At 37.7% G+C, this 23,325-nt stretch overlaps 1 protein-coding gene across 7 annotated transcripts in view; it reads right to left on the reverse strand.

The window, feature by feature from the left end:
• Positions 1-23,325, reverse strand: part of CCDC171 (coiled-coil domain containing 171) — a 443,650-nt gene that overhangs the window by 208,427 nt on the left and 211,898 nt on the right. For all 7 annotated transcript variants that reach the window (XM_054658718.2, XM_054658719.2, XM_001149040.8 and 4 more), the window contains 2 exons: positions 18,238-18,742; positions 17,380-17,496 (listed from right to left, as the gene is read on the reverse strand). In XM_054658718.2, the coding sequence (XP_054514693.1) occupies positions 17,380-17,496; positions 18,238-18,742 (622 nt within the window). The remainder of the gene's footprint in view (positions 1-17,379; positions 17,497-18,237; positions 18,743-23,325) is intronic.

Consider the following 23,325-nt stretch of genomic DNA (forward strand, 5'->3'; position numbering starts at 1 on the left):
TGAGTTGTTCTAGAAAACTGTCCAACCTGAAGGAATCCATGTGGACCACGAATTTGTAGCCAGCTAGCCTGAAGTGAGGGTGGCCCTGGGGACCCCTGAATTTGTGGTGTCAGAAGTGAGGACAGCCTTTGGGAACTGTTCCCTCCACCTGTGCAGTTCAGCTACACTCCTTTGCACTGTATGACTCCATTTTTATAAAATTTATGAGATTCTTGAACAGAAAAAACTAAAGGGACAGAGAAGACACCAGTGGTTGCCTTAGACCAGGTAGGAGCAGGGGTGACTGACTCCAAAACAGGTGAAAAGAATGTGCTATACATTTTCTTGTATACATTCTAGTCTATACATTTTTCACAACTACTCAAATTTTACAGTCAAATAAGCACATTTTATTGCATGTAAATTGTATCACAATACATTTGGCTTAAAAGAAAAAGTCCTATGTCTGATATTACTGAGAATGTTGTTCATTCTATCACTTGATATCCCTTTTTATTAAGAGCTGCAGAACAGTTTCCTATCTACTCTTAGCCTAAGGAACATTTGTATTTTTTCCTAAATTGTGATTTTTCTTTAATAACATAATTGGCAACTGAATCCTAAGACCAAAATGTGAACACAAGTGTGTAGGCCATCATAGTTGACTTTTTCAACGTCATTCCTGGCTTGAATTTGCTCCTTTTCCTGCTTAGGTTTTAATGAATATTATGTTGTATTTTGCAAATACCTATAAGCTGCCATATTTTTTCTGGAAAAGGAGGTAAAAATTTTTTCTAAATATATCTGTAATATTTTAGTACAGATTTGAAGGAAGATTTTTTTTGTTCTTTTACAAAAACCTGAAAAGATAACTATGTTGCTTTGTTAGACAGTATCTGGATATCCAACTTAGCTTTCTTAAAAAAAAAAAAAAAGCTTCATGCTCTTAGAAGTTGCCCAGAAATTATCCATAAACTACAAAATGTGTTCAAGCCTCATCTATGCTTCCTAAAATTATTTTGATTTTGTATATTATTTTAGATCTGCATTATAAAATATATTCTATAAAAGACATGAAAGTAAGATTTTGCATAGTTGTGAACACTTTCAAGGATGAATTATCCATTTGAAAATTGCTCTTAAAAATTGATAGGCAAATAAAATTTCAATTTAAAATACAAAATATCTGTTCACTGTAAAACTCTTTTGACTTTTCTACATGCTTACACTTTTTCATAAAATGTTTGAAAAAATATGGCAAAATGTGAAAGTGATAATATAAGAAATCACAAAATTTGTAAAAATCTGTAAGTTAAATTGTGGCTCCCCAAAATAGAGACTAGCAGCTGAAGCACCAGAAACGATACTCAGTCAGATTGTGCTTGTTTCCGTTCCAGATATGAGTGAAGTTATATAAATAACAAAATCCCATACACAAAAAAATTTTTTTAAATAACAAAATAATAAAATCCCCTAAGTCTCTTCTCAAACTTTACTGTGCATATTAGTCACCTGAGGATCTTGTTAAAATGCACATTAGGTCTGGAGTGGAGTCTGAGATTATGCATTTGTATCACATTCCCAGTTGATGACAATACTCTTGGTCCATGGACCACACTTGGAGTAGCAAGATTCTTTTTATAATTTTTTTAAGATTCAATAAAGCCTCAGCACTTTTAAATATATGCCAATAGCTGCTTATCAATACCAGTATCTTTTCTTACCACTTTGAACTTCCTTAGTATGAAACCTCAATGTTGAGTTGAACACAACCTAGGCTTAGTTTGCTTGAAAGGGTCGCTATGACCTCTAGAAAGTTAACTCAAAGTACGCAATAAAAAAAAGTTCTGAGTTGTACTAGCAGGGGTATATTTGGGTCATCTATCTTCTAGATAATTAAGACGTAATTACAGAGGAAATGTGTGACAAAATGTGTTAACATTCTACTTATGTCCATCTACTCCTGTGTTTGTTCAGAGATATTTCAAAGCAAATCAGCATATTTGTTTCTATCTTGAGAATTTTAGTCTTGACCAGTCATATCAAAAAGTTCAGCTATCTAAAGAATTCTTTAGTCCATTCCCATAATGATTGATATCCTAACCCTTCAGTGGAAGTAACATTCTCCCCTGTTTGAGGTAAATGATCTCTTGCAGGCACACCATTTGGATACCGAGAAGAGGTAATTTATCTCAAGTGGGCAAACACTATAATGAAAGCAAGAAGGTTGCCACCTGTCCAGTATTTACAGAGGCAACATGAAAACTGGGGTCTTTGCCCACTGCCTATAAGTTCATCATCAAAGTTTAGGAAGGTAGCTGGGGCAGCCACCTTTAGCACTTTCTATGCATTGAATTCAAGCTATCGTTATTGAACCTCCTGTTTCGTGAAAAGGTAAAAAGTAATATGCGGGTCCCATTAAGACATCAGTGCACAAGAAAGAAATAAAACAATGAATATTTACAGGACATTTACAAACACTAGGCAGGTTACATTTCTTCTTAATGTAAAGAAAAGCCAGGAAATTTTATTAGCCAAATTTTACAGATTAGGATACTGAGGCTGAAACGAGATTAAGTAATTTGCCCAATAACACACAAATAGTAAGCAACGGTACCCAGATTCAAATCTAGAGTCCAAGTTCTTAACCAATACTTTAATGTATATCCAACACGTTTTACAGTAAATTTTCTTTCCTAATTAATAGTATGCATATAATTCAGAACTTACTCTAAATAGATAAAAACCTACTCTTTAAAAAGACTGAATGTTTTTTACCTTAGAACAAAGATAATATGAAAAGCCATACAGTTATTATTAAAAGCTTAGTACTGGCATACATGCACCACAGTTTTCCTGGGGCTAAGAAGAAAAGGGGTCAGTGATGCTATTAATTTGTAATCCCAATATTTAAAATGGCTTAAATTTTTAGCAAGTTCTCAAAAACAAAAAACAAGAAGTACAAAAAGATAAAAACATACTTCTGCCTCATAACAAACATCTTCTTTCACTTCAGAATTTTCAGAATACTTACTAAATAGATTTCCCCAAGATTCTGTCATTTCAATTTCCTACTTGGCTAAAATAATTAAGATACTGCTCATAATTTAACATGATTCAAAGGACAATGAGTCAATTACAAATCAAAGCTAAACTGATATTCCTGCTACCTGTCCTATGACGAAAATATCCTACTATGAATCGGTTAAATTATGGAATATACAAATAATTAAATATTACTCAGAAATTAAAAATCATTCTCTAAAAGAATATTAATAGAAATAGAAAAACCCTCAAAAAGTAAAGCTTTTTTAAAAATGAAGTTATGACACTGTATCATAAGCAAAGTACAGTATCACTTCTGTGAGTTTTCTTGCAAAAGATGCACAAGCTGAATCTAATCACGAGGAAACACCAGACGAATCAAAACTAAGGGATATTCTACAAATAACTAGCCTGCAATCTTCAAGAATGCCAAGATCATGGCCAAGAAAAGACTGAGGAACTCTTCCATACTGGAGACTAAAAAAACATGACTAAATGCAACACATAATTCTAAACTAGATCCTTCTGCTATATAAAGAACATAGTCGGGACAACTAGGGAAAGTTTAATGGGATCTGAATGACAGTAATGTATCCATGTTGATTTCGTGTTGTTGACAGTTGCATTCTGGTTATACAAGAGAATAACCAGAATGCAACTATGAAATACACACTAAAATATGCAGTCTTTGAAATGCATACTAAAACAAGAGGGAGGGACACAGCATCATACTATCAACCTGCTCTCAAACTGTTCAGCAAAAGGAAAAGTTCTTTGTTATGTACTTGCCACTTTTCTGTAAGTTTTATGTTATATCAAATTTTAAATGAAGATATAAACCTATGTATTCTATGATATTATCAATATCACCTGTTAGTCTATTAGTGGATGGATAGGAGGAAAGGAGGAAGGCTGGAGGGAGGGAGGGAGGGAGGGAGGGAGGGAGGGAGGGAGAGGAAATACATTGGAAGAATATATTCAAATGTTAACAGTAACTATTCCTAATACACAGCAATGAAAAAGAATGAAATTATATCCTTTGCAGCAACATGGATGCAGCTGGAGGCCACTGTATTAGTCTGTTTCCACACTGCTGATAAAGACATACCCGAGACTGGGCAATTTACAAAAGAAAGAGGTTTATTGGACTTACAGTTCCACACGGCTGGGGAAGCCTCACAATCATGGTGGAAGATGAAAGGCATATCTCACATGGCAGTGGCAAGAGAGAAAATGAGACTCAAGCAAAACAGGTTTCCCCTTATCAAACTATCAAACCTTGTGAGACTTACTCACTACCACGAGAACAGTAAGAGGGAAACTAACCCCATGATTCAATTATCTCCCACTGGGTCCCTCCCACAACACATGGGAAATATGGGAGTACAATTCAGAGATTTGGGTGGGGACACAGCCAATCCATATCATTCCACCCTGACTCCCTCCCACATCTCATGTCCTCACATTTCAAAATCAGTCATGCCTTCCCAACCGTCCCCCAAAGTCTTAACTCATTTTGGCATTAACTCAAAAGTCCACAGTCCAAAGTCTCATCTGAGACAAGGCAAGTCCCTTCCACCTATGAGCCTGTAAAATCAAAAGCAAGTTAGTTACTTCCTAGATACAGTGGAGGTACAGGCATTGGGTAAATACAGCCATTCCAAATGGGAGGAATTGGCCAAAACAAAGGGACTACAGGCCCCACGCAAGTCCAAAATCCAGCAGGGCAGTGAAACGTTAAAGCTCCAAAATGATCTCCTTTGACTCCAGGTCTCATATCCAGGTCACGCTGATGCAAGAAGTGGGTTCCCATGGTCTTGGGCAGCTCCACCCCTGTGGCTTTGCAAGGTACGGCCTTCCTCCAGCTGTTTTCAAGGGCTGGCATTGAGTGTCTGTGGCTTTTCCAAGTGAACAGTGCGAGCTGTCAGTGGATCTACCATTCTGGGGTCTGGAGGATGGTGGCCCTCTTCTCACAGCTCCACTAGGCAGATGCCCCAGTAGGAACTCTGTGTGGGGGATCCTACCCCATATTTCCCCTCCACACCACCCTAGCAGAGGTTCTCTATGAGAGCCCCACCCCTGGAGCAAACTTCTGCCTCGGCATCCTGGCATTTCCATACATCTTCTGAAATCTAGGCAGAGGTTCCCAAACCCTAATTCTTGACTTCTGTTCACTCGTAGGCTCAACACCATGTGTAAGTTGCCAAGGCTTGGGGCTTGCACCTCTGAAGCCATGGACCAAGCTCTACGTTGGCCCCTTTCAGCCCCACAGCTGGAGCAGCTGGGACGCAGGGCATCAAGCCCCTAGGCTGACCACAGCACGGGGGACCCTGGGACTGGACAATGAAACCATTTTCTCCTAAGACTCCGGGCCTGTGATGGGAAGGGCTTCCGCGAAGACCTCTGACGTGACCTGGAGACATTTCCCCATTGTCTTGGGGATTCAGCTAATTGTTACTTACGCAAATTTCTGCAGCCCACTTGAATTTCTCCTCAGAAAATTGGTTTTTCTGTCTATCACATTGTCAGGCTGCACATTCTCTGAACTTTTATGCTCTGCTTCTCTTATAAAACTAAATGCCTTTAACAGTACCCAAGTCACCTCTTTTGCTGCTTAGAAATTTCTTCCACCAGATACGTTAAATCATCTCCCTCAAGTTCAAAGTTCCACAAATCTCTAGGGCAGGGGCAAAACACCGCCAGTCTATTTGCTAAAACATAACAAGAGTCACCTCTGCTCCAATACCCTACAAGTTCCTCATCTCCATCTGAGACCACCTCAGCCTGGACCTTATTGTCCATATATCTATCAGACTTTTGGGCAAAGCCATTCAGTAAGTCTCTAAGAAGTTCCAAATTTTCCCACATTTTCGTGTCTTCTTCTGAGCCCTCCAAACTGTTTCAACCTCTGCCTGTTACCCAGTTCCAAAGTCGCTTAAACATTTTCAGGTATCTTTCCACATTTTCAGGTATCTTTTCAGCAACGCCCCACTCTACTGCTACCAATTTACTGTATTAGTCCATTTTCACACTGCTGATAAAGACATACCCGAGACTGAGCAATTTACAAAAGAAAGAGGTTTATTGGATTTATAGTTCCACATGGCTGAGGAGGCCTCACAATTACAGTGGAAGGTGAAAGGCACATCTCACATGGTGGCAGAAAGAAAGAGAAGGAGAATGAAGCAGAATGGGTTTCCCCTTATCAAACCATCAGATCTTGTTAAGACCTATTCACTGCCATGAGAACAGTATGTGGGAAACCACCCCCATGATTAAATTATCTCCCACCAGGTCTCTCCCACAACACGCCGGAATTATGGGAGTACAGTTCAGGATGAGATTTGGGTGGGGACATAGAGCCAAACCATTATTAGCCATTATCCTAAGCAAATTAACACAGGAACAGAAAAGCAAATACCGCATGTTTTTACTTGTAAGTGGGAGCTAAGCATTGGGCATACATGGACAAAAAGATGGGAACAGACACTGGGGACTACTAGAGCAGGGAGTGAAAGAGGTGGGTAAGGGCTGAAAAACTACCTATTGGTTACTATGCTCACTACCTGGGTGACAGAATCATTCATACCCCAAACCTCAGCATCACACCATATACCCACGTAACAAATTTGCACATGTATTCCCTGATCTAAAATAAAAGTTGAAATTATTAAAAAAGAAAAAATAACAGTAACCATTCTTGTGTGAGCTGATAGAAAAATATTTTTTGTTTCTGTTATTTTCATTCTTTTCTAATTTATTTTTTTCAAGTTTTCTGAATTGACCAGTTTTCCTTTGTAATGGTAGGGTGGGGCACTAGATGTGGAGATAATAAATGATATTTGCTTTTTAGAAAGTAAATCCTCTCTATGTTGAGTTTGTTGATTAGTGGATCCATCTACAAAATATCCCTTCTCTGTTGCCACCTTCTAGCTAGCCAGCCAGGAATAACCATGTGATTCAGGTTCAAGTCAATGAAACAAGAAGAGAAAACTGCTGGGTAAGCTTATGGGAAAGCTTTTGCCTTCCTGACATAAAGGAATACATTCAGCAGCCACATCTCTTCACATCTGTAACAGCTTTCTAGAGACATAATTAAACATCATACAGTTTGCCCATTTAAAGTATACAAATCAATGTTTTTTAGTATACTCACAGAGTTGTGCAGCAACTATAACCACGACCAATTTTAAAACATTTTTATCAACCCCAAAAGAAACTCTATATCCATTAGCAGTCAGTTCCCATACTCCCTTAACCCTCACTCCAGCCTTGGGCAACCACTAATCTACTTTCTATCTCTAGATGTGTCTACTCTGGACATTCAAATAAATGGAATCATGCAATATGTGATCTTTTGTCACCATCCTCTTTCACTTTGCATAATGTCTTCAGGGATCATTCACATTATAGCATGTAGCAGTACTTTATTCCTTTTTATGAACTAATAATATTTCATCATTTATATCTCTATCCATTAATCAGTTGATAGACATCTGGGTTTTCTTTTCACTTTTTGACTCATGCATACTGATGCTACGAACATTTGCAAATGTATCCAATTCACAAACACTTGAATTGGTTTGTGTTTGTATGAATGTATGTTTTCCTTTCTCTTTCTCTTGGATACATTCCTAGGAGTGAATTGCTAGCTCATATGATAACTCTATGCTTAACTTTTTAATGAACTTCCAGACTCTTTTCCAAAGCATCTGTATCCTTTTCATTCCTACCAACAATGTATGAATGCCTTCACATTTTGCCCTTCCCTTTTCCTTCTTGCAAAAACACAATCCTGATGCCTGAAAGTAGAGTAGCCAGCTTAAAACTAAGAGACACAAACATGAACACGTTAAGGATAGCGGAGACGAAAGAACCAGTCTAGATTTCTACTTACCTCTAGACTTCCTATTATTTGGGAGGAAAAATTCCTATTTGATTAAGGTATTTTAAGTAGGGTCATCCAATAATTACAAAGAAGGTAAACCTCTTTCAAACATACAATGTCATCCCATTTAGAGAATAAACTTCTCCTTGATCTTTACATACTAATTTCTAACAGAATCATCTTTTTAAAATTTATAGCTACATATAATATTTAAATTACCTTGAAATTCTAAGATAAACCAATGTATTTTCATTTGACCTTATTTTTTACAAAATTTATTTATTATTCTGTTAATGCAATAAATATTAATAATGACCAATATATGAACTAAGCAAAGTAAGCAAACCAGTAATCAAAGACTCTTCTAAGCACTTTAAAAATGTATTCATTTAGTCTTCTAAATAACTCTATGAGATAGGTAAAACTACATTCCCCATTTTATATATAAACAAATTGATGCACACAGGATTTAAATAACTTGCCCAAGGTCACACAGCTAGTGTCAGAACCAGTATTCAAAGTCAGGCAGAATTCCTGCTTAACCCTAAAGTATTGCCTCCCCTGTAGAGCAGCTTAGCAATTTTAGGATAGAAGATTAATAATTAGTAGCCTGAAAATGTATAAAGGGGTGTGTGTGTGTATGCGCATGTGTGCTCATTTATGTTATACTCTACATTCACAGTGAGATGAGTAATAAGGTGACAACTATTTTTTTTACCACCCATCAAATGCCAGGTATTATACACAATGCTCAAAAAGTATTATCTCACTAAATCCTCGTAACATCCAGGAGGAAGATAATATCTTCATTTATAGGCAAAGAATCTGAGACCCAGTAAAGTTAAATAACGTGCCCAGTTTCACACAACTGATAACTAGATAACTGATAACTACATTTGGATACAAAATCAAATCCGCTTTGTTTAAAGCTAATGCTCTCTCTACCATACAATAATGTTTACCTGTTTAGGTTATTCATATGCTAAATTGGAAACTCCACATGACTATATAAGCTCTTATGGTTTTATATTTATTACTCTCATTATTATCTCTTCATAACTACTCATACGCTTTAACTTTCTGAAAATATGTTCCCATCCTTTCTGCCAAAACACCTGAAATTTCTACTACAAAAATATAACTTAAAATGAAAACACATGACCCTGGAAAAATATTATATAAACAAACCCCTCATCATGTTTGAAGAAATTATTCTAAAAGCTCAGATGGTCAAGTTATATCCAGAGAGGGTCCACACTGATAATTTTGTGTCAGTCCAATAATATTCCATTATCTACCTGTATGGACCATATTCCTTCCAATATTCCTCATGACTGTGATACATCAATAATTCTCTTGCTTTAATTAGCAATCACTTACTCTTCTCAAAGTCGTCTTTCTCAGCCAACAAACACTTAAAACTTACCCTAAAAAAAAGTTTTCCTGAACTTGCTATTTCCTCTAGCTGTAAGAGGCACAGCCAGATCTAATATCAAAGGCACCTCTGCTCCTAGACTTAGGCAAGCATGTAAAGACACCACGTTCCACTTGATAAATCTTACCTATGCATATCTTTATCAGGGTCTTAATTATTGTGTCAATATTTTAACATTGAAAGTGTTGTAAGGGGCCACTTTTGGAATGTGCTCAGAGGAAATTACTGCCTAGTTTTATAAAACCTCTGTAATTTGACCCCATGCCAATGATACATCTCTCTTCCGATATGAATAATGGAAAATATCCTTTATTAATCACTATCTATAAGCCAGGTCCGCTAGGCACAGATTTTCATTCTCATCCTTTTAATGTCTGTTCCTTCCATTCTGTGTTTATTCACACAACTGCATCTCTGCTTAACCATGCCCTTCATCTGAATGCCATCTCTCCTCTCTAACTTGCCATCATTCTAAGCCTAGCTAAATCACAAGTTCCTCCCTGAAGTCTTTCCTATACTCATAAGCCCACACTGAGCAGCACATTCTGTAGATTCTCGTAGCATTAAAAGCCTGTATCTCTTCATCTCACCCTTAATTACATTCTGCTTGAAGTCGCTCATGAGTTGTCATTCTTGTTCTCTTACAACTGTGCGTATTAGCGTCAGACCAATTCACACATTTTTATTTTATCTCCTAGAATATATACATAACACAGTGACAAGAAAAAATACATTAAATAAATTAATAACATAAACAAGAAGATAGCTTAAGAAACCAATCTACTTTTAAGCGTCATACTTACAAAGAATATTAGTAACATAAATCACCTTTTTCTTTTTTCATATATATATACTTTGAGTTCTGGGGTACATGTGCACAATGTGCAGGTTTGTTATATAGGTATATATGTGCCATGTTGGTTTGCTGCACCCATCAATTCATCATTTACATTAGGTATTTCTCCTAATGCTATCCCTCTCCCAGCCCACACCCCTGACAAGCCCTGGTGTGTGATGTTCTCCTCCCTGTGTCCGTGTGTTCTCACTGTTCAACTCCCACTTATGAGTGAGAACATGCGCTGTTTGGTTTTCTGTCCTTGTGATAGTTTGCTGAGAATGATGGTTTCCAGCTTCATCCATGACCCTGCAAAGGACATGAACTCATCCATTTTTGTGGCTGCATAGTATTCCATGGTGTATATATGCCACATTTTCTTTATCCAGTCTATTATTGATGGACATTAGGGTCGGTTCCAAGTCTTTGCTATGGTGAATAGTGCCGCAATAAACATATGTATGCATGTGTCTTTATAGTAGCATGATTTAGAATCCTTTTGGTATATACCAGTAAGTGGAATTGCTTGGGTCAAATGGTATTTCTAGTTCTAGATCCTTGAGGAATTGCCACACTGTCTTCTACAATGGTTGAACTAATTTACACTCCCACCAACAGTGTAACAGCATACCTATTTCTCCACGTCCTCTCCAGCATCTGCTGTTTCCTGACTTTTTCATGATCGCCATTCTAACTGGTGTGCGATGGTAACTCGTTGTGGTTTTGATTTGCATTTCTCTGATGACCAGTGATGATGAGCATTTTTTCATGTTTGTTGGTTGCATAAATGTCTTCTTTTGAGAAGTGTCTGTTCATATCCTTTGCCCATTTTTGATGGGGTTGTTTTTTTCTTGTAAATTTGTTTAAGTTCTTTGTAGATTCTGGATATTAGCCCTTTGTCAGATGGATAAATTGCAAAAATTTTCTCCCATTCGGTAGGTTGCCTGTTCACTCTCATGATAGTTTCTTCTGCTGTGCAGAAGCTCCTCAGTTTAATTAGATTCCATTTGTCTATTTTACCTTTTGTTGCCATTGCTTTTGGTGTTATAGTCATGAACTCTTTACCCATGCCAATGTCCTGAATGGTATTGCCCAGGTTTTCTTCTAGGGTTTTTATGGTTTTAGGTCTTACATTTAAGTCTTTAGTCCATCTTGAGTTAATTTTTGTATAAGGTGTAAGGAAGGGATCCAGTTTCAGCTTTATACATATGACTAGCAGTTTTCCCAGCATATTTATTAAATAGGGAATGCTTTCCCCATTGCTTGTTTTTGTCAGGCTTGTCAAAGACCAGATGGTTGTAGATGTGTGGTGTTATTTCTGAGGCCTCTGTTCTGTTGCATTGGCCTATATATCTGTTTTGGTACCATACCATGCGGTTTTGATTACTGTTTTGAAGTCAGGCAGCCTGATGCCTCCAGCTTTGTTCTTTTTGCTTAGGATTGTCTTGGCTATGTGGGCTCTTCTTGGTTCCGTATGAAATTTAAAGTAGTTTTTTCCAATTCTGTGAAGAAAGTCAGTGGCAGCTTGATGAGGATAGCACTGAATCTATAAATTATTTTGGGCAGTATGGCCATTTTCACGATATTGATTCTTCCTATCCATGAGCATGGAATGTTCTGCCATTTGTGTCCTCTTTTATTTCGTTGAGCAGTGGTTTGTAGTTCTCCTTGAAGAGGTCCTTCACATCCCTTGTAAGTTGGATTCCTAGGTATTTTATTCTCTTTGTAGCAACTGGAAGTGCATGGGAGATCATTCATGATTTGGCTCTCTGTTGGACTGTTACTGGTGTATAGGAATGCCTGTGATTTTTGCACATTGATTTTGTATCCTGAGACTTTGCTGAAGCTGCTTATCAGCTTAAGGAGATTTTGGGCTGAGACGATGGGGTTTTCTAAATATACAATCATTTCACCTGCCAACAGAGACCATTTGACGTCCTCTTTTCCTAACTGAATACCCTTTCTTTCTCTTGCCTGATTGTCCTGGCCAGAACTTCCAATACTGTGTTGAATAGGAGTGGTGAGAGAGGGCATCCTTGTCTTGTGCTGGTTTTCAAAGGGAATGCTTCCAGCTTTTGCCCATTCAGTATGATATTGGCTGTGGGTTTGTCATAAATAGCTCTTATTATTATGAGATACGTTCCATCAATACCTAGCTTATTGAGAGTTTTTAGCATGAAGGGCTGTTGAATTTTGTCGAAGGCCTTTTCTGCATCCATTGAGATAATCATGTGGTTTTTGTGGTTGGTTCTGTTTCTGTGATGGATTATGTTTATTAATTTGCACATGTTGAACCAGCCTTGCATTTTTGATGTGCTGCTGGATTCAGTTTGCCAGTATTTCATTGAGGATTTTTGCATCAATGTTCATCAGGGATATTAGCCTAAAATTCTCTTTTTTTGTTGCATTTCTGCCAGGCTTTGGTATCAGGATGATGCTGGCCTCATAAAAGGAGTTAGGTAGGATTCTCTTTTTCTATTGATTGGGATAGTTTCAGAAGGAATGGTACCAGCTCCTCTTTGTACCTCTGGTAGAATTCGGCTGTGAATCCATCTGGTCCTGGGCTTTTTTTGGTGGGTAGGCTATTAATTATTGCCTCAATTTCAGAACCTGTTATTGGTCTATTCAGAGATTCGACTTCTTCCTGGTTTAGTCTTGGGAGGGTGTATGTGTCCAGGAATTTATCCATTTCTTCTAGATTTTCTAGTTTATTTGTGTAGAGGTGTTTATAGCATTCTCTGATGGTAGTCTGTATTTGTATGGGATCAGTGGTGATATCCCCTTTGTCATTTTTTATTGCATCTATTTGATTCTTCTCTCTTTTCTTATTAGTCTTGCTAGAGGTCTATTTTGTTGATCTTTTAAAAAAAAAACAGCTCCTGGATTCATTGATTTTTTTGAAGGGTTTTTTGTGTCTCTATCTCCTTCAGTTCTGCTCTGATCATAGTTATTTCTTGTCTTCTGCTAGCTTTTGAATCTGTGTGCTGTTGCTTCTCTAGTTCTTTTAATTGTGACGTTAGGGCGTTGATTTTTATCTTTCCTGCTTTCTCTTGTGGGCATTTAGTACTATAAATTCCCCTCTACACAGTGCTTTAAATGTGTCCCAGAGATTCTGGCATGTTGTGTCTTTGCTCTCATTGGTTTCAAATAACATCTTTATTTCTGCCTTTATTTTGTTATTTACCCAGTAGTCATTCAGGAGCAGGTTGTTCAGTTTCCATATAGTTGAGCGGTTTTGAGTGAGTTTCTTAATCTTGAGTTCTAATTTGATTGCACTGTGGTCTGAGAGACAGTTTGTTGTGATTTCTGTTCTTTTACATTTGCTGAGGAGTGTTTTACTTCCAATTATGTGGTCAATTTTAGAATAAGTGCGATGTGGTGCTGAGAAGAATGTATATTCCTTTGATTTGGGGTGGAGAGTTCTGTAGATGTCTATTAGGTCCGCTTGGTCCAGAGCTCAGTTCAACTCCTGGCTATCCCTGTTAATTTTCTGTCTCGTTGATCTGTCTAATGTTGACAGTGGAGTGTTAAAGTCTCCTATTATTATTGTGTGGGAGTCTAAGTCTCTTTGTAGGTCTCTAAGAACTTGCTTTATGAATCTGGGTGTTCCTGTATTGGGTGCATATATATTTAGGATAGTTAGCTCTTCTTGTTGAATTGATCTCTTTACCATTATGTAATGGCCTTCTTTGTCTCTTTCAATCTTTGTTGGTTTAAAGTCTGTTGTATCAGAGACTAGAAGAGCAACCCCTGCTTTTTTTTGCTTTCCATTTGCTTGGTAGATCTTCCTCCATCCCTTTATTTTGAGCCTATGTGTGTCTTTGCATGTGAGATGGTTCTCCTGAATACAGCACACCAATGGGTCTTGACTCTTTATCCAATTTACCAGTCTGAGTCTTTTAACTGGAGCATTTAGCCCATTTACATTTAAGGTTAATATTGTTATATGTGAATTTGATCCTGTCATTATGATGCCAGCTGGTTATTTTGCCCATTATTTGATGCAGTTTCTTCATAGCATCTTTACAATTTGGCATGTTTTTGCAGTGGCTGGTACTGGTTGTTCCTTTCCATGTTTAGTGCTTCCTTCAGGAGCTCTTGTAAGGCAGGCCTGGTGGTGACAAAATCTCTCAGCATTTGCTTGTCTGTAAAGGATTTTATTTCTCCTTCACTTAAGAAGCGTAGTTTGGCTGGATATGAAATTCTGAGTTGAAAATTCTTTTCTTTAAGAATGTTGAATATTGGCCCCCCACTCTCTTCTGGCTGTAGGGTTTCTGCTAAGAGATCCGCTGTTAGTCTGATGGGCTTCCCTTTGTGTGTAACCCGACCTTTCTCTCTGTCTGCCCTTAACATTTTTGCCTTCATTTCAACTTTGGTGAATCTGTCGATTATGTGTCTTGGGGTTGCTCATCTCGAGGAATATCTTTGTGGTGTTCTCTGTACTTCCTGAATTTGAATGTTGGCCTGCCTTGCTACGTTGGGGAAGTTCTCCTCGATAATAACCTGAAAAGTGTTTTCTAACTTGGTTCCACTCTCCTCGTCACTTTCAGGTACACCAATCAAACACAGATTTGGTCTTTTCACATAGTCCCCTATTTCTTGGAGGCTTTGTTCATTTTTTTTACTCTTTTTTCTCTAATCTTGTCTTCTCGTTTTATTTCATTAGTTTGATCTTCAATCACGGATATACTTTCTTCCGCTTGATCAAATCTACTACTGAAGCTTGTGTATGCTTCATGAATTTCTCATGCTGTGTTTTTCAGCTGCATCAGGTCATTTATGTTCTTCTCTACACTGGTTATTCTAGTTAGTCACTCGTCTAACCTTTTTTCAAGGTTTTTAGCTTCCTTGCGGTGGGTTAGAACATGCTCCTTTAGCTAAGAGAAGTTTGTTATTACTCATCTTCTGAAGCCTACTTCTGTCAACTCGTCAAAGTCACTCTCCGTCCAATTTTGTTCCCTTGCTGGTGAGGAGTTGTGATCCTTTGGAGGAGAAGAGGTGTTCTGGTTTTTGGAATCTGCAGCCTTTCTGCTCTGGTTTCTCCCCATTTTGTGGTTTTATCTACCTTTGGTCTTTGATGTTGGTGACTTACAGATGAGGTTTTGGTGTGGATGTCCTTTTTGTTGATGTTGATGCTATTCCTTTCTGTTTGTTAGTTTTCCTTCTAACAGGCTCCTCAGCTGCAGATCTGTTGGAGTTTGCTGGACGTCCAGTCCAGACCCTGTGTGCCTAGGTATCACCAGTGGAGGCTGAAAAACAGCAAGTATTGCTGCCTGATCCTTCCTCTGGAAGCTTCGTCCCAGAGGGGCACCTGCCAGATGCCAGCCAGAGCTCTCCTGTAAGAGGTGTCTGTTGGCCCCTACTGGGAGGTGTTTCCCAGTCAGGCTACACGAGGGTCAGGGACCCACTTGAGGATGCAGTCTGCCCGTTATTCGAGCTCGAACACCATGCTGGGAGAACCACTGCTCTCTTCAGAGCTGTCAGGCAGGGGGACGTTTAAGTCTGCAGAAGCTGTGCCCACAGCTGCCCCTTGCCCCAGTGGCTCTGTCCCAGGAAGATGAGGGTTTTATCTATAAGTCCCTGACTGAGGCTGCTGCCTTTTGATCAGATATGCCCTGTCCACAGAGCTGGAATCTAGAGAGGCAGTCAGCCTTGCTGAGCTGCAGTGGGCTCTGCCCAGTTTGAGCTTCCCGGCAACTTGGTTTACACTGTAAGCATAAATCCACCTACTCAAGCCTTGGCAATGGCAGACGCCCTCCCCCCACCAAGCTCCAGCATCCCAGGTCGTTCTCAGACTGCTGCGCTAGCAGCAAGGATTTCAAGCCAATGGATTTTAGCTTGCTGGGCTCTGTGGGCATGGGACCCGCTGAGCCAGTCACTGGAGAGAATCTCCTGCTCTGCCAGTTGCGAAGACTGTGGGAAAAGCGGAGTATTTGAGCGGAAGTGTACCATTCCTCCCAGTACAGTCTCTCACAGCTTCCCTTGGCTAGGAAAGGAAAATCCCCTGACCCCTTGTGCTTCCCAGGTGAGGTGACACCCCGCCCTGCTTCAGCTCACCCTCCATGGGCTCCACCCACTGTCCAACCAGTCTCAATGAGATGACCAAGGTACCTCAATTGGAAATGCAGAAATCACCCGTCTTCTGCATCAATCTCGCTGGAGTTGCAGACCGGAGCTGTTCCTATTTGGCCATCTTGGAAGCACTCAAATCACCTGTTTCTTAAACCAAATCTAAAAACTATTTCTAAGCTCTTTCAAGAATGTTCAGTTTTGCTTTGAAGTTATAATACCAAAATTCTTAAAATACATTTAGTTTAGACTTTTATTTCAGACTTCAAACCCAGTATCTTGAGGTTCTGCCAATACATTAAATATGCACATTGCTTACCAACATCAATGGCCACAACTTAAAAATAATCTTTAAGTTTCCTACTACAAAAGCCTAGGTTTTGATATTTGAAATCACAATGAATAATCTATATTTGCACAGTGGAATTGTCTAAGAATTAAATCCCAAATTATCATCACATATAGGCTTACATTTCATTAAACAGACAAATCTTAACAAGTCCATTACACAATTTTAACAATTAATGTGTCTGAAATGACCATAATTAGTCCAATTAGTTTTCATTGAACCTGTCAGACAAAATATCGTGCAATCTGAATCATAAAAAAAAACTTGCATTTTAAACCTTTGTAAATTGCTGATAATAGGTGGTTCCACACCAGGTGGAAAGGAGCAGACTATCCAAATTAATTCCATCTAAAATAAACTAGAAAAAGTAAAAAAAAATCACAAAACGAGAGACAAAAATTTTCTACTGGCTCTCATATTACTCAAGCTTATGAAGTTTACAGCCAGAAGTAGAAGTGAAATAAGGCCAAAACATATGAAAAAACATTGCCAGTATTACTTAATAAAAAGCTAATGATGAGCTTTCCATAGGAAAAACGGATAGAAAAAAAGAAAAGGTGGATACATTCACCAAGAAATGTCATTTCCCCATAAACAGAGACACAATTTATATTAATTTACATCATTAAGTACAGAGTTAACAATCTCTCTATGACTGAATAAAGATAAAAACAAATATATTTTCTCCCTATATGGTTTATTATAATTTGTGACATAAAGAATTTCTGGATATTTGTTCTTAAATGTATTTTGCAAGGACATAAAAGAAGGAACCATACCTGTTTTACCAATGACGTCTTGTAATTCAGCCATAGAACTGATTATTGCAGCAAGAAGGTCAGAACTGGTGAGCCAACTGAGCGCTTGTAAACAACGCAACTGCTCCTTTTGATGTTCTATAAAATTGAAAAAATCCATTGTAAAATTCTACAAAACTTTATTAAAATCTATATTTAAAATTCGTAGCAGTGGTCAACTATTTAAGAAACAGATAAAACCCTATTGTGAACATTGCCTCATGTGGAAAAATCTATTAAATGTTAGATTAGCTTGACCTAATTTACAAATAACTGTAAATGACACCAAATAAACAGAAAAAAACAAATTTTCTTTAGTTTTACTTATATTACTTAATAGTCTGCTTTTTAAAAATTAAAACTTATATTGTTTCTTCAAAATAGTTAAGCATTCAAAAAACAACTGGAAAATTTACATTTGTCTCATTTTCACACAATTCTTCAATATATTTTTAACCCATTTCATACTTATTCATAGAAACTGAAAATAAATTACACTGGTAATTTGAAACAGGGCAGTTTTTGATTGACATAACTGAAAAATCACTGTATAAACTCTCCACTTCACTGCAGAGGATTCAAATCTAAAACAAGACAAAGTTGAAATTATATATATTTGCCATCTAATATTTCAACCTGTTTAAAACAAAAAAAATCACAGCCTAATTTATACAAAAATATTCACTTATCCATACACACATATACATACATATGGAGACTATGTTATATTATTTGGCATATTACATGATTTTTTAAGAGTTTTTCCATAATAGCCAGGTATAGTCACACTGTATTTCACTTACATGCAACTTATATTTTTAAAAGCACAAATTATCTTACTTGGAAATTTATGCTTGTCTTTGGGCTCTCCTGTGCACACTAACATGCCTATGCCTTCTTTGAAACTCTCCATCCAGGTAAAAAGGGAGACACATGATTGGCCCAAAATCTTAAGTCTGTTTGCTGCCAAAATTGCAATAACACCTTTCCGAAATATACGTATCAATCCTTTGAATGTTTTCTTTTTCATCTTGGTTTCCTCTTGCTTCTTTTCCTCTACAGTTGACAAAGCCTGGGCTAGAGTTCTAATTTCCAGTTTGAACAACTCAAAGGTGTTGACCTGCTCCTGGAGAAAATCTCTCTGTGTAGACAAGGCGCATGATCGGCTATAGAGGGGATATAAGGCACCAGCCATTAATGCACAGGCTGCCAGCAAGGACATCTGTTCCCTTTGAGTCTGTGATAACAGTTTTTTGAAGTGCGAATTTTCAAGAACCAACTGTTCATGTGACTTCTCAATATGGTTCAATTTTTCCATATTTTTTTCAGCAATTTCTTGAAATTTCTATGGAAGAAGTCAAAAAATATATTTGATGATGAAACAAACAGGCATTATATTAATTCCCTTTACGCAAAGAAAACAAACTTGCTGACAACCACTTCTTCCTCTTTAAAAGATACATGTGCTAAAATATCCAAAATATAAATAAGATAGACAGGGCAACAGTGAGCCAAACAGCTTAGATCTGAATGTGCACATTGATTTTTAAATCCTCTCACATAGAAGCTTTATGTAAAGTAGAACACATAAATTTAAGACTATTTCATAAATTTCCTGTAGACTTATACATAAACACACAAATTTAGAAAAGAAAAATATGCTTTCTCTGTATAATTTCTCTTCTTCCACTCCTCACTAATTCTTCATTTCTACTTTTAAACAGAAATGACACTGCCAATAGAGGGTTTCCTAGATGTAAAAAAGACTTTACTTTTCACCAAAATAAGCAACCGGTTCAATCAATGATATAACAAATAGCATGGTCTACCATTTACTGCATGAGAAGGCACTGTCTCTCAAGGATACTCACTTATTTCAGTTTCTGTCTTACCTCCCCATGACAGAAAGCTATACACAGTGCATCTCCAGTGGTGACAGGAAATACTAATTGTGAGCTGGGCCTCAGCAGCCCTCTGCTCCTTTTTGCCTAATCAAGTTGCTTACAATCCAAAACTTAATTTGAAATAAAAAGAAATTTAACTGTAAGAACCACAATTAATCACTAGAAAATAAATTGGCTCTCTCTATAAAATCTTAACCTAATCAGTAAGGAATCTTGAAAGAAAGAGTAAAATTAAGAAGGGACAGGCAAAATGGCTCACGCCTGTAATCCCAGTGTTTGGGAGGCTGAGGCAAGAGGATTGCTTGAGCTCAAGAGTTTGAGACCATCCTGGGCAACATAGCAAGACCCCATCTCCACAAATAAAAAATAAAAAAAATCAAGACAGGAATGGTGGTGCACACCTATAGTTACAGCTACTCGGGAGGCTGAGGTCAGAGAATCAGTTGAATCCAGGAGGTTGAGGCTGCAGTGAGCCATGATCATGCCACTGCACTCCAGCTTGGGTAACAGGGCAAGACACTGTCTCAAAAAAAAAAAAAAAAAGAAGAAGAAGAAGGTAACAGATCCCAGTTTCCTTTACTATTCACTTATTATTCAATAAACATTTATTGGGGCCAGGCATAAGGGCTCACACCTATAATCCCAGCACTTTTGGAGGCCAAGGTGAGAGGATCACTTGAGGGCAGGAGTTTAGGACCAACCTGGGCAACAGACTAAGACCCTGTCTCTACAAAAAAAAATTTTAAAATATCAGCCAAGTAGGGTGGTATGTGTATAGTTCTAGCTACTCAAGAGGGTGAAGGTGGGAGGATCTCTTTAGTCCAGGAATTTGAGACCAGCCTAGGTGACAGTGCAAGACCCTGTCTCTATTAAAAAAAAAAACAAAAATAAAGTATTGATTAGTTACTAAATCACATGTACTCGGAAAAGAGACAAGTAAATCAACTAGCATGGTATAATGCTATGATAGAGATATTCCAGGTTGCCTGAAGAGTACAAAAGGGCACTTAAACTTTGGCAGCCATATTCTATCAATGGGACTATGTCCCAGAATTCCACACAAAGACCATTAGTAAAGCAAGTGGTGGCCCACAGGGAGTGCTAAAAGAAGCAAGGAACTCTGAGAAGCAGTAGCTACGCAGACTGCTTGCAAGAGGATGTGCGACAACCCTCTTAAAGCAGGCACACTTTAAGGAAAAATAAAACTTGACACTTGGCTTATAGCTAGATTAAAGCAGGAAGACTAGCATGAGGAAAAGGAAGAGCCAGAAAACAGCATAGTATGCTCTAAGGATGCAAATAATTCAGAATACCTGAAGAAATGAGAGAAAGGATGGAAATTTGAAAAGTACACAGATAACAGAGGACTGAGTACCTTATGTGCTACACTAAGAAACTTAACTTTATCTAGAGAGGTATGAGAAGCCATAAAATCCTGGAACTGTCCCTATTCTTAGTAAAGGGATGTGAGAATCAGAAACATAATAAAGATAGCCAGGGTTAGCAGTAGAGTTGCATCAGTTGGGAGTAGGATGAGGGGAACAAATGGAAATCACAAAGGTTGATTCTTTATTCTCTTCAAAATCAATTTCATCTGTTCAATTAGAGAAAAAAAAGAAAATTACAGAAAACCTAGAAAATACAAGAGGCAAACTAGCAATACTTAGGTAAGTGAAAATAAAAGTGAACCTCAGTGTCTCAGGCAAAAGTGTTTTCAACAAAAATTACACATAAAATTACAATAAAAATTGTGCATGTAGATACAGGTAGAGATAGAGACACTGTATCCTAAAGTCAGTATCTTAATAACGGAGAAAAACCTAAAGCATTTTTACCAAGTTCCGGAGCAATGCAAGAACACCCACTATCTCCACTAGTATTTAACATTGTATTTGGTGTGTTATTAGCCAGTACAACTAGGCAACAAAAAGCACGTAGAGACATAAGAATCGGCAAAGAAGAAGTAAAACTATCTCCATTTGTAGAAAATTTGATCATAAATCTAGAAATAGCAAAAGATCCAATGACAGAATTCAAACAGAAAAAAAAGTCAGTAAGGTTAAAATATATTAAATTAACATACAAAAAAATCAATAGCTTCTTGTTCACAGCAACATTATTCACAATAGCCAAAAGGTAGGAAAAACACAAATGCCTAACAGAGGATGAATGAATAAACAAAATGTGGTATATCCACACAACAGAATATTATTCAGCCATAAAAAGGAATGAAGTACTAATACATGGTACAACATAAATTGAAAAATTACGCTAAGAGAAAGAAACCAGACACAAAAGGCCACATTTGTATGACTCCATTTATACAAAATATACACACTAGTAAAATTTATAGACACAGAAAACACATTTTTGGTCACCAGGGGCTGAGGAGAAGAAGGAGTAAGGAGTGACTGCTTAACGAGTTCAGGGTTTCTGTTTGGAGTGATGAAAAGTTCAGGAGCTAAATAGTGGTGATGGTTGTGCAATACTGTGAACACACTTAATGCCACTGAACTGTATACTTTAAAAGGATCAAAATGGTAAATGTTATGTCATGCATATTTTACCACAATTTAAAATATCAATATCCTTAATATATACAGATAAACAAAAAAGAAAATAATGGAAGAGAAAACCCCATTTAGAATTCCATAATAAAAAAGATATAATAATTTAGGAATCAATTTAGCCTGAAATGTAAAAAATCTACATGAGGAAAAGTTTTAAATATGGTTGAAAGACACAAAATAATACTTCAAACTTCAACAGCCTAACTCATCACAAAGATTCAATTATTCCTAAGTAAATTGATAAACGTAGTACAATTCCACCAAAAAACAAACCAGTTTGTTTTCTGGAGCTAGGCAAGTTGAGTTTAACCCTGAAAAAGAAGAGGAATGAGAGGGGAACAGCCCCACCACATATTGAAACACCAACAAAACCTCTAATTAAGGCCGGGCACGGTGGCTCATGCCTGTAATCCCAGCACTTTGGGAGGCCAAGGCGGGTGGATCACCTGAGATCAGGAGTTCTAGACCAGACTGGCCAATATGGTGAAACCCTGTCTCTACTTAAAATACAAAAAAACAATTAGCCAGTCATGATGGCACAGGCCTGTAATCCCAGCTACTTGGGAAGCTGAGGCAGGAGAACTGCATGAACCTGAAAAGCAGAGGTTGCAGCAACCCAAGATCACACCACTGCACTCTAGCTTGGGTGACAGAGCAAGACTGTCTCACACACACACACACACACACACACACACAAACAAAAACCTCTATTTAAAAAATCATGTTATTTGTACATTAAAAAAAAAAGACCAATGGAACAGAACAGCTAGAAACAGATGTAAGCACAAAAAAACTTCAATGATAAAGGTAGCAATTCAAAGCAGCGGGAAAAAGACAGACTAAATGGTGGTGAAATAACTGGATGGCCTTCTGGAAAAAAATATAAAAGTTGATCTATACCTGACATTTTATACATAAGTAAATTCCAAATAGACCATAAATCTATATGTGAAAAAAATGAAACCACAGAAATATTAGAAGAAAATACAGGCAAATTACTTAATCTTGTTATAAAGATAGGATTGCTAAAACTAAAAATCCAGATGCATAAAAAGAAAAGATCAATTAACAGATTAAAAAAACACATTGGAGGGCCAGGCACGGTGGCTCAAACCTGTAATCCCAGCACTTTGGTAGGCCAAGGCAGGTGGATCACAAGACCAGGAGATCGAGACCATCCTGGCTAACACAGTGAAACCCCATCTCTACTAAAAATACAAAAAATTACCCAGGCGTGGTGGCACGCTCCTGTAGTCCCAGTTACTCAGGAGGCTGAGGCAGGAGAATCACTTGAACCCAGAAGGCAGAGGTTGCAGTGAGCCAAGATCGTGCCACTGCACTCCAGGCTGGGCGACAGAGCGAGACTTGGTATCAAAAAAAAAAAAATTGGTATTACATAAATAATTTTGTCTCAAAGTTTCCAATTCACTCCTACTAGAACCCAAATCTCAGTG

The sequence above is a fragment of the Pan troglodytes genome, chromosome 11, assembly GCF_028858775.2.
Source record: "Pan troglodytes isolate AG18354 chromosome 11, NHGRI_mPanTro3-v2.0_pri, whole genome shotgun sequence".
Taxonomy (NCBI): domain Eukaryota; kingdom Metazoa; phylum Chordata; class Mammalia; order Primates; family Hominidae; genus Pan; species Pan troglodytes.